At 41.9% G+C, this 11,082-nt stretch overlaps 1 protein-coding gene across 1 annotated transcript; it reads right to left on the reverse strand.

The window, feature by feature from the left end:
• Window positions 1–1,055: 1,055 nt before the first annotated feature.
• On the reverse strand, window positions 1,056–11,082 carry LOC125520088. Its single transcript, XM_048684894.1, has 14 exons — window positions 10,618–11,082; window positions 8,820–9,402; window positions 6,460–7,414; window positions 6,265–6,342; window positions 5,120–5,191; window positions 4,927–5,031; window positions 4,681–4,830; window positions 3,899–4,084; window positions 3,737–3,816; window positions 3,208–3,280; window positions 3,032–3,133; window positions 2,488–2,599; window positions 1,744–1,828; window positions 1,056–1,654 (listed from the first exon to the last, which is right to left on the reverse strand). Exons 1-14 carry the CDS (start codon window positions 10,934–10,936, stop codon window positions 1,471–1,473), a joined length of 3,084 nt encoding a protein of 1,027 aa, XP_048540851.1. The 5' UTR covers window positions 10,937–11,082; the 3' UTR covers window positions 1,056–1,470.

Raw genomic sequence — 11,082 nt, forward strand, 5'->3', positions numbered from 1 at the left:
AGTTACACCAGAATTAACAAAATATTTGAAGTGGGGGAATTATGTTTTAACACCCCAGAGTTAACGAAGAAACGACACAAGTAGAGGTGCAGTTTTTGAAACAGAATCTCAATAACCTAGTGCTCTTCAAAAGAATATTAACTGCGCTCCTTTTGGAAAAATTTCTACCACAGCTGCTAACAGACTGACAAAACAGGGTAAACAGAAAATGAAATGTGGAAACTTACCATCGAACTGCCGATCTGTTCAACAGCTCCTCTTACCAAAGATCCGACGGCGCGGTTGGGAGAAGCCTGGAGAGAGGGTTTGTGAGAGTGAATATTGACGCCGCGTTCAGTTTAGTTGCGGAATCTGGCGCTGCAGGAGCTGTGACCAAGATATGACAAAGGTATGTTCGTTGCAGCGAGCTCCTGCAGGATTGCGCATGTGGCGGGTGCGACTGCTTGATTCTTGCAGGCCAAACCGGGTGCAGCAAGTTAACCGTCAACAGCGACTGCATGGACGTTGTGGAGTGGAGACCATGAATGATGGAGGGCGCTCCAGTTCTCTTGTTGCTGCCATTTACGAGGATTGTATCTTTTTAGTTCATAACTTATCCTTTTTGTTCATTGCCCTATGGAGAGTAATGAGGTGGCACATGTGCTTGCATCCAAGGCGGAAGGAGACCTGTCCGTGATTTGGCAGGGCCATTCGCCAGATTTTATCATTGATGTACTTGCAAACGATGTAAGCATATTTGGGTCTTCATAAAGTGCCATGAAGGCACGAGATCGCGGGCATCGTTCAAAACTGGCTGGCCTGGCACAGAGAACTCGGAGGTGAGTCTGCCTCCAAGCTCGCCAGAGGAGAGCTCGGAGGAAGAAGACCGGACGATGGAGAAGGCGGCCGACAACGAACCCCCGAGCAGGCGATCACTGACAGGGTCAATGTGGAGAGCTCGGAAGACGAAGACCAGATGATGTGTCCAATGCCCTTACTAAATCTCAGTTGTTCATTAAGCCTTTTAATTAGCATTTCTAACCCTTTTTTAGAAAGACACTTCTAACCATGTTCTTAAAAAAATGCACCTCTAATCATTTCCATAACCAATCTACTCCTCACTTGTAGACACGAAATGCACTAATATTGTGCAAACTCACACACTTTTCAGACCGTAATTTCTGGCTAGTAGTTTGTATTTCTATGACCGAGATTCACGGGAATATTATATCTATCACGGCAGCTTTACTTGGCAGCGCGTCAGGTGCCATTCGTTCAGCATGCAAAGAAACTCCTACTCCATACAAGATGCTCGCACAACCAGGAGGATTAGGAGCACACTGGGCTACTCCATTTGCAGCACAATACCTACACAAGATCGTTCAGGAAGAGGGTCAGCTCCAAGGGCGGCATTTACACAAGGTGGTGGGTATCCCATCAGATGATCAGATCTCCTGCACAGCTTGCACTTGGCGGCCTGACAGGCAAAGGTCAGACAGGCAATGCGTTAACCAGGCGGGTCACCATCCGGCATAGCCTGAGGATCATCACACGCCCCGGCTGAAGGTCGTCCCTTATGGAGGCCATCAGCTTGTCCAGGTTTGGCTGCGACAGTGTTGTCTGAGCTTGCCACACCTTGATCGGCAGCTCCGATGGCTCAGAAGGGTACACCGCGCTGTTCCAGATTAAGCAGAGGTGCCATTGTAAGCAAATAGTGTAGGGATGCATAGATAGATATAGAAGCTCTGGTTTCGCTGGACCAACCGGCTCAGGTCTGTCATGTCAATGGTGAAAGCAACCCTCTTGGCGCTCTTGTAACCGATGAAGCGCAGACTGAAGATGAGTTGCCCTGCTTGACATGGTACAGATTTTGTAGTGACTACACAATTTTCAGGTTAACAGTGTAAACAGAGCTAGTAAAGAATTGAATCTTACATACTTAAATTAGTAAGGCCATCATGTGGTGCTCTCCCAGTAAACTCGGAGTTGTTAGCATGCCACTATCTTTTGGTCATATGCCCTTTTAGTTTTATCACATAAATACTTACACACATAGAATCCGTTGCTATCTATAATGAGCAGTTTTAACTCCATGTGGAAAAAGGAGGTAAGAGGGACCATGTTAAAATTAGCCATCTATAATAAATCGTAACGGTTGTATGGGTCAAGTAAAGTAGTCTCCTCATTTCCAGATGTACCTTCAGCAAGCAACGCGTGGCAACATCTCCATATTTTTCCATTAGTTAACACTTGCCAGAAGTTCTGCTTACAGCCTAGCCTGTGCACTATCTGCTTACCTACTTTCCATAAAGCAAAATAACAATATACACACTGAGGATTTGTCTGAAAATAGTCGTGCATGTACCCGTTGTTCTGTTATGATTAGTAGGCATGAAACTTATTTCAGGAGTGTTGTAATATGTCAATAATATATGTTCATGAGTTAGTGCTTTATGATACAAGCAGTCACTGCATGAAAGTACAAAAGAGAATGGATAGAGAGGAAACCTGTCTGGGAGTCCACACTAAAATCTGCAGAGATCAGACTCAATAATTCCCCTTTAGCATCCTCGATTTCTTCTAGGACATCAATAAGATTACCGAGAAGCAAACTTGTTTCCTGCAAAAATATGTGGGGCTCGTTATACTGAATTTTGCTATGTAACTTCCGAGACATGACAGCTGTTGTGGTTGGCGCACACAGTTGTGAAGTCAAGCGCCGAGGGTTGGGTCTCACTTCTACCTTGATTTTAAAAGTGTAGGGGAACAAGTCTTACCCCTCAAATCTCGATTCTTTTTCCAAACCTAAAAGCTTAGGTGTCTTAATATTATTGTAGGCATAACATATCTCAAACTACAAATCAGTATGCAAATGTGGTCTAAAATATGTGTATGCCGTATGTGTACAAAGGTAGTGCTCCAATGTCTGCTTAAGGCACACAAATATATTTCATATGCGACTACATATTATAAGAATTACTTTAACTTCACTCACAAGAATTAGTCCAAATTGTCTCATATGTAAGAACTTTCAAAGTAAAGGCAAACTCACCATTGTCTTCTTCTGCAAGGATCGTAAGTCACTAAGTCTTTGATTCTCCTCAGCTTTGAAAACGAAACTGAATGCCACAGTTGCTTTCAAATTGGGAAATGCCTGACCAAGAGAACAGTACCATGAGTTTCGTACATGCAGACACAGAAGAAGAAATATCAGTTTCCTCATCTCACCTTTTCTATTTTGGTTCCCATCAGTGAGTTACTCACAAATATGGTTGACATATCACTAAGGTTTAAGATGATCCTGTAAAAGGCACAGTAACACAAGAAGTAAGACAAAGACACATGATAACAAGGTTGTCTTCCATTGCTGGCTTGTTGCTACCAATTGTTTTGCAAAACTGGCGGTCACAAGCAGGTACAAGATTGGCAAGATTATGTGCCCCAGGTTCAGGGTTAGATACCACCAAACATCCGATGTCGGGTTCATTTTACTAGCAAAAAGTTTTGGCTGGTTGAAGAAAGGTTTTACATTGAACATAGACATCCTTTCAAAATACAGTAAATAACTTGCCAAGTCCATGCAGATTCGTCAGGACTAGAGAAAAACAGTTTAAGGTTTAAAGTACATTGGGCCAGTTAAGGCCAGTAATTGGTTTCAACAAGTACCAAGACCTGGAAGTTTCCTGTTCCACAGTGGAGAGGGAAATCATGGTTGCTACACTATGCAAAAGGGAAGGTGAATACAAGGAGTCAGTACCTTTGTAAGAGCAAATTGCGATAGTTGAGAATGACATCACGCTTATTTTCCCTTTTAACAATGTCTTTCAACTCCCAGAGCTAAAAAACAAAAAGTAAATGTAAATGTAAATCACTGAAGGAAGAGAAGTATATACGGTAGACCTAAGGCATACACCAATACCGATGCTTGCTGGTTGATGATACGACACTGATTTCTCATCTTCAATTGCTCTTCAGCAACCCTGAGGACTTCACTAATATCACCTTTAATGTTGCAAAAATGTTCAAGCGAAATCTTGAGGTTCTCCACCTTCTGTTGAATCATGCTGAGTGCAAGCTTCTTTTCAGTTATCCTAGAATTTCCTTCCTGGGGAAACACATGATACGTTCCCCATAAAAATGTGTGAGTGAACACACAAATATTTGCACAAGTGCTATATTTTGGCAAATGCAAGTATGTAACGGGGATGATGGTAGAAGCAACTGAATTTATGGAAAAAGAAATAAACTAGAATAAGAACAAATGAGATAACTGGAAGTAAGAGCTGCATTAATGACAGTAGCACTATACTATTACAGCAAGAATCGTTGCTACTGATAGTTGATAGCCCAGAAGTAATACATCAGCTTCACGAAACATAACAGCAACCAAAGAAAAGAAAATATATTGCCGAATGTCAGATCATTTGCAGTTATTCAGTTAACAGACTCTTACAACTTTGGCAAATAAAACAATCATGGTCATTTGAAAGGAATGCCCGACAGTACGCCGAATGTCAGATCTTTTGCAGTTATTCAGTTAACAGACTCTTACAACCTTGGCAGATAAAACAATCATGGTCATTTGAAAGGAATGGCTGACAGTATGATATTTTGATATGCAACACAGAAAGAGCAGGAAAAAAGATATAATACTATGAATGACCATAATTATGCGAAGGACGGTAGTACACAGTGATGTACCAGTCTGTTGCAGGTATTAATCGAAGTTTCTGCATAAAGAGGACCTCCCTTCATCTGTGCAGCACCCACCGTAGGACGACGAAGCTGTGAAATCTTGGATTTCAAATAGCGGCATTCTTGAATTCCAACTTGACATAGTTGTGCTTTGTTCTGCACCAAAACAGAACGGGGGCAAGCTAATAGCTTACTGCACTTGTACCTTATAGGCTATCAAAAAAGCTGAAAGGAAGACAAAGAAATTCTTACTCGCAGTTTATCAAGTTTAACATGATTTATTTGCAGTTTTGCCTTTTCATATGAAAGCTTGCCATGGAGAGACATTGCCTCAGCTAGTCTGGAATCTTGAATCCTCTGCATTCAGAAAACGAACACAACAGATAAGTGGAAGTAATTTCCTAACAGAGACAGACAATATGACAACTAATTAATGATAGAATACCACAGCAGCAGGAAGCCTCTTATATGTTCTAGCCACATGAATCTTCCCCAGCATATCTCCTAACATATCAAGCTTCATTAAGAAAACAAGAAAAATATATAAGATACAACAAGCTCACGCTCCAACATTTCCACAAGATATTTTGAATGCTAGATCATTAGGTTGAACTACAGAATTGAACACATACAAGAATAAATCAAGTTGCAGCAAAAGGAAGTTCACAAAAGAGATATAGAGAACCATAGATTCTGAAGATCAATTGGTAACTGTACACAAGCTCCAAATAGGCAAGTGTGCCATATCAGATTGTCTCTAAAAAGTCTGCCAAACTTGTTGGGAGAGGAATTCACTCAGGACCGAAGATTCCAGATTTGCGAATAGAAACAGATATATTTGGAACAATCAAACGATGTTTGAAGGAATGGTGGTCAGAACTAATCCTAGATTACTTTTTCCAGCCAGCTTGTGTGTTTATTACGGAAGATAATGCTACCTCAAAACTCTTGAGAGTTAAAAGATGATTGCATTCCAAACAAAGTTACAAGGTCCTAAGAACTATGTGGAGCCAAAGTTTGATCCTAAAGACCACAATAATATATTTGCTCAGCTAAAATTGAAGGAATAATCAAGATCAAGGCTAACAACTTGAGTATGAGATAGTGATGCAAGAATCTATAGGACTAAAGAATTACTTTCACAGTGCAGTAGATATTTCATCTAAACAGTGTAAACGGTTTTATTCACTTGAAGAGTTAGCATAGTTCAAAAAAGGCGCGCCTAGGTAGGCGCTTAAGCACGCCTAGGCTCTAGGCGATAGCAAAACGCCTAGCGCTTAAGCATGCGCTTTGGCCATAAAAGTGCAAGGCGGCCATAAAAGTGCAAGGCGGTAACAAAATGCACAATTAACTCCTAGCACTTTTTTTTAACTTCGAGAGTTAGTGAGTTATACCTATGTTTGTAACTAGTTTTGAACAGAACCAGCAAAGAGAATAATTCGAGTAGAGTAATGTACTACTCCCTTCAGTATGAGCAATTACTGAAGCACATCAAAATAGAATAAGCAGTACTGCAAGGGTCTCTGAAGTATTCGAAGTGAATGAACAAGAAGACAGTAACTTAGACCGGTAACAGGGCAAAATGCATACCTGTTGTAGGTTAAGCTTACTAATAGATTCTGGGCGTATATGCATCTGCTTAATGGAATCAGATACGCTGAATACTACCTGCACGAGGGAAACGTTCAAGATTTTATACTGACTATTCACTCCAAAGTTCAAACATTTTGAAGACCAACAAACATGAACTTGGATACAGTTTAACCTGGCAACTTTCTGTCTTACCTTGTTCCAATCATCACTTAATGATTGTGCACTATCATGAGCCTCACTCTGATTTTCTTCTGCCATACGAGAAGACAATGATACACAAGGAAGTTGTTTTCGTGATGTTATTGGGCTTCTAGGTCCCTTTGCTCTTTTTTCAGGCAATGAATGTTCAGCACAGACATTTTCTTCAGAGCTCCTTTTTCTTCCAGTGCCATCCATATCCATATGAGAATTGCATTCATGATTTGCTAGGCTACCCAAAGCAGGGGCATCGCACAGAGTATCCTGAACCTCAGTGGCCTCACTCGGCTCCTGCCTTGGGGGAGCACCTAGAACAGAAGCCTGACCGGTTTTCTCTAGCTGTTGTGGTGTAACAGAAAAAGCTGACACAGTGCAGCCATGATCTTCAGCTTTGCTGAATGTGTTATGTGGTTCCTGAACAATCTCATTTCTCTCAACTAATGGTAATCGACGATTATGAGCTACAGGTGATTCATGAAGCTTGAACTTTAGTACATGATCGAGATCTGAAATTCTCTTTCCATGTTTCATAAACTCACTCCCCAAAGAAGATGCCTCATGGCTTACCACATTACCAGTGGAATGAACCACAGGACTGAAGATTTGCTGCCTTTTGGAGCGTAGGGAAGATACAGAACCTTGTGTAATTTGCAACGGCTGAACTTGCGTTTTCGGAGTATGTAAAACAGTTTCCGAATTCAAGATTTCACTTTGCTGGTGCAACTGCTCAGCATCCCTCATTGAAAAGGTAGGAACTGCACTTGCAGTTTGATTTGCTCCATGTGGTTCATCTTTTGACAATGATTGATCCAATACAGGAGGTTGCAAGTCAATATTACTCATGAAGGACCCATAAGGTGGAGGTGGAGAGAGCAACGAAGCAGTTTTTACAGTTCTATTGACATCAGGGTGAACGGCTATATGGTCATCACTGCAGTTCTCCTGCAAACTAAGCAATTCCAAAAACCAGGTAAGTTCCAAAAAGATGGATTGCCAGCAAGTCAACTAACTATTAGTTTCAGACCAAATCACAGTAAAGAAATTAAGAGAAATATGAGAAACAAAAAACTTGTAAATGATTTTAGCTTATATTCAACAGCCCTATGGTAGTATAAGTGCATAACTGTCTCCAACTATTGCTATGAAGAATGTTTACAGAGACAATGGCATGCTAGATAGCACACTAAGATGAACGATCAGTAAGGTCAAGTTCAGCCTTCAGGCTTCAGGTGCTTGACCCAATAGGTCACTAAGGAATCTCTGAGTACAAAACATCCATAAAAAGTTAGGGGGTGTTTGATTTGTGACTATGGTTGCCTTCGGTTGCCACGCCTAAGGTTAGGCGAGTTTGACCAACTTAGTGGGGTGTTTGGTTCAAGCCTCACCTTAGGCAAGATGTTTTTTGTCACACTAGGGCCCCACATCACATACACTCAAAAAGTGTGGCAAGATTCCCTTAGGCTTCCCAACTTGTGGCTTCCATTTTATTGAACTAAGCTTAGGCAAGTTTAGCAAAAGAATGTGTGGCAAAGTGTGGCATTGCAAGGCCTAGAGCCAAACAGCCCCTTATGATTTTCATGTTTGCTATCGAGAAGATTTGAAGTTTTTTATTACATAAAAAACAAAATGCCATCAGAAAACACTGATTGAAATGATAATTCCTAGGACATACCAATACTACGGACAGAAAACTGCCAAAAAACTTCTCAGTGATATATTAACCATGGTATTGACAGAGCGAGACTATTTGTGATTGAGGTGTTATGTGGCACACTGGGCTAACCGGTTATATTAGATATTTCTCGCTTTAAGCTATATATTATTGTTATATTTCTAGAAATTCAGTTAAATAGGGCTAAACCAAGTTCTCCAAAAAGACTGAATCCCAACCAGAACCTAAGTACACCAAAGGTTCTAAAGCTTGTACTGTTATTCACTCTAGGCAAGCAATTTACACATTGATTTAGCAGGTACCCACAGATGCTTATTGTACTCACGTCACTTAATACAACAGCTATAGGTAACAATAGCATGCCTTGTGCCGCAAGCCCGCAAATACTTCTTAACTGACAAGTAACCAAGCTGCAAGGAACATGCCCAATCACGTGCTATGAAATGCAATCATGATTTGTGTGCATTCACTCTTTTGCTACTTCTAACCAACAGATAGCTATATTGGCACAAGAAAATCTTTGAGACCGAATTAAACCAAAATTGGGAAGTAGGACAACCAAACAAGGTTTAGAGACTTTAGTAACATAATTTAATGTCATAGGTTCATGAACTGCAGTGATATCATGCATGGGCTGCTTTCTCAAAGAAAAAAAGGCAAATAAAAGAGAACTGTCAAATACCTGATCTGAGATTTATCATGAATATCAACTACCATTGCATTGTCTTCTTCGGTCGGATCAGAGCTACTAGTAATGTGCTCCTCAAGAGAACTAACGGAGACCAGCTCATCAGAAGACACACCATTGCCAATATATGATTTTTCTTGCCTGTGTTCTTTCTCAGATGCAGGCAGCGTCAAAGCATGCTTGGCAGTTATAAAGTCCGTTTCATCTTTAGGAGACGTTGGTTCCTGGACCTCTTGCAGTAAATTGTTCAATGTGAGTGACAAGTTAGTATAATCATAACGTTTAGGGTTTTCTGCACACAAACTCATGTCGGTCAACGCATCGCGGCCACCACTCGATTTTACAGACTCTGATCCCTTCAGTGCCTTTAGCGGTGTTGCAGATTCCAGACCGACTGTCCTCAGACTTCCAGCTGAGTGGAGTGAACAATCATCTGGAGGAATAACATTGTTGAAATGCAAAGAAAACGTGTGGGAATCTAAAGTTAAATCATGGCCATTGTCCTCCGACATTCCAGAATCTGATGGTCTCCCCGATTGAATAAAACTTGCTGACACGACCCCAAAGAAGTTGTCATCTGTCAAGACAAACAAGCATGCAATTAAGGAGATATAGCACCTGTACACAGAATAATCCAGCACACTAGCTAAGGAATAACTAAGAAAACAGAATGGCTAGTGTACAGTAGAGGAACGGATAATTTGCCATCGATGTAAACTACTCCCTCCGTTCCCAAATATAAGTCTTTATAGAGATTCTAACAAGTGACTACATACGGAGCAAAATGAGTGAATCTACACTCTAAAATATGTCTACATACATCCGTATATTGTAGTCCATTTGAAATGTCTAAAAATACTTATATTTAGGAACGGAGGGAGTATCATACATCATAGCAACATTTTAAGAGAAAGATATAGTGAAACTACTAACATGTAACCTCAAATGCATTAACAAGGTGTGGTCTGGAGATCTTAGTGAGCAGACAGTAACAATATCTGGTCCTTACTATAATTAAGCAATAAAATACCCAATATAATATGTATTTGCATGTACATTCAACAGTCTACCGGTCAACAGTCACTTTCTGTACAATCTGCATCGAACAGATCGAAGTGATATGGAAAATGATTTTGAAACCCAAATTGCTCAAGTTCTCACAACAAAGCATAAAGCCCAGCCTTAAGTGCTCACTGTGACACACTTCGCACAACAATCTGACAAAATAAAAACTATGGCATCATAAATGAATAATTTCCATCTTCAACCGTCTGTGGCCTCAGCTTTCTAAGGTAAATGCGTAGACAAGGACAAAAAGGGCATGACCCAAATCTTTGGTTCCAGCAAGAAAGTGAGCAAAAACAGAAAACCTGAAAGCACCTAAAATTAATGTTAGGGAGGATTTGGATTCAAATCCTATAGAATTTGAACCAAAAACGGAACCCTCCAAAAGATATCTAACTCATTCCAACGGCCCCTGAGACATAAGCAAATGAACATGGCTCAGCAACAAGTGAAACCGTTTGTCCATTGAAGACTGAAGGGTGAAGGCCAGCCTTAACATAAACCATTGACTCGAGCACTTAAAGTGAGGTGAGGAACCCCTGATAAACAAACATAAATAAACTAAAAATTGGCTTGATAGATGCAACATTCTGAGCCTCGAAATTAATTAATGCCCAAATTAACCAGTGTGCATCACCTGTAATGAGCTAAATGTGGGCTGGTAATGAAATGAAACAAGCTAATTCACAAGAAGAAAAATCTTAGACAAACGAAAGGAGGGGGCTACCTCCTTCGAACGAGGACATGGACCCGGCGGCGCTGCCGGGGGAGGCGGAACTGACACCCACATCCCCGAGCCAACCGAACGGTGACTCGTCCTCTCCCTCCGTCTCGTCGCCCTCCGCCGCGTCGCCCGCGAGGGGCCTCCCGGGGGACGGAGACGGGGAGGCGGGGCGCTCGTCCGGGGGCGTCTCAAAGTCCTCGTCGCGGTCGAACACGTGCACGGCGGTGGTGTCCGCGAAGCTCACGCGGCGGGAGCGCTTCCGCGCCATCGTCTCCTCCTCCGTCGCCGGCGACTGGAGGACGGCCCCGCCGCTGGTGTCCATGGGAGCGGGGGGCCTTTGGGTGACCTCGGGCTGGTGGAGCTAGGGTTCCGGCGTTCGAAACGGTGGGGAAAACGACGGGGTGTGCGGCCGTGCGGGGAGGGCTTTTGGAGGGAACTTTTTTTTGGTTGGCGAATTTCCGTGAACGG

This window comes from Triticum urartu, chromosome 7 (assembly GCF_003073215.2).
Source record: "Triticum urartu cultivar G1812 chromosome 7, Tu2.1, whole genome shotgun sequence".
Taxonomy (NCBI): domain Eukaryota; kingdom Viridiplantae; phylum Streptophyta; class Magnoliopsida; order Poales; family Poaceae; genus Triticum; species Triticum urartu.

Coding starts and splice junctions, on each gene's coding strand:
- LOC125520088 (XM_048684894.1), bottom strand. CDS start 10,936: ATGGACACCAGCGGCGGGGCCGTCCTCCAGTCGCCGGCGACGGAGGAG. Junction 7,415..8,819: donor CATGATAAATCTCAGATCAG/GTATTTGACAGT, acceptor GGAATTGCTTAG/TTTGCAGGAGAACTGCAGTG. Junction 4,085..4,680: donor TTAATACCTGCAACAGACTG/GTACATCACTGT, acceptor GTGTTTCCCCAG/GAAGGAAATTCTAGGATAAC.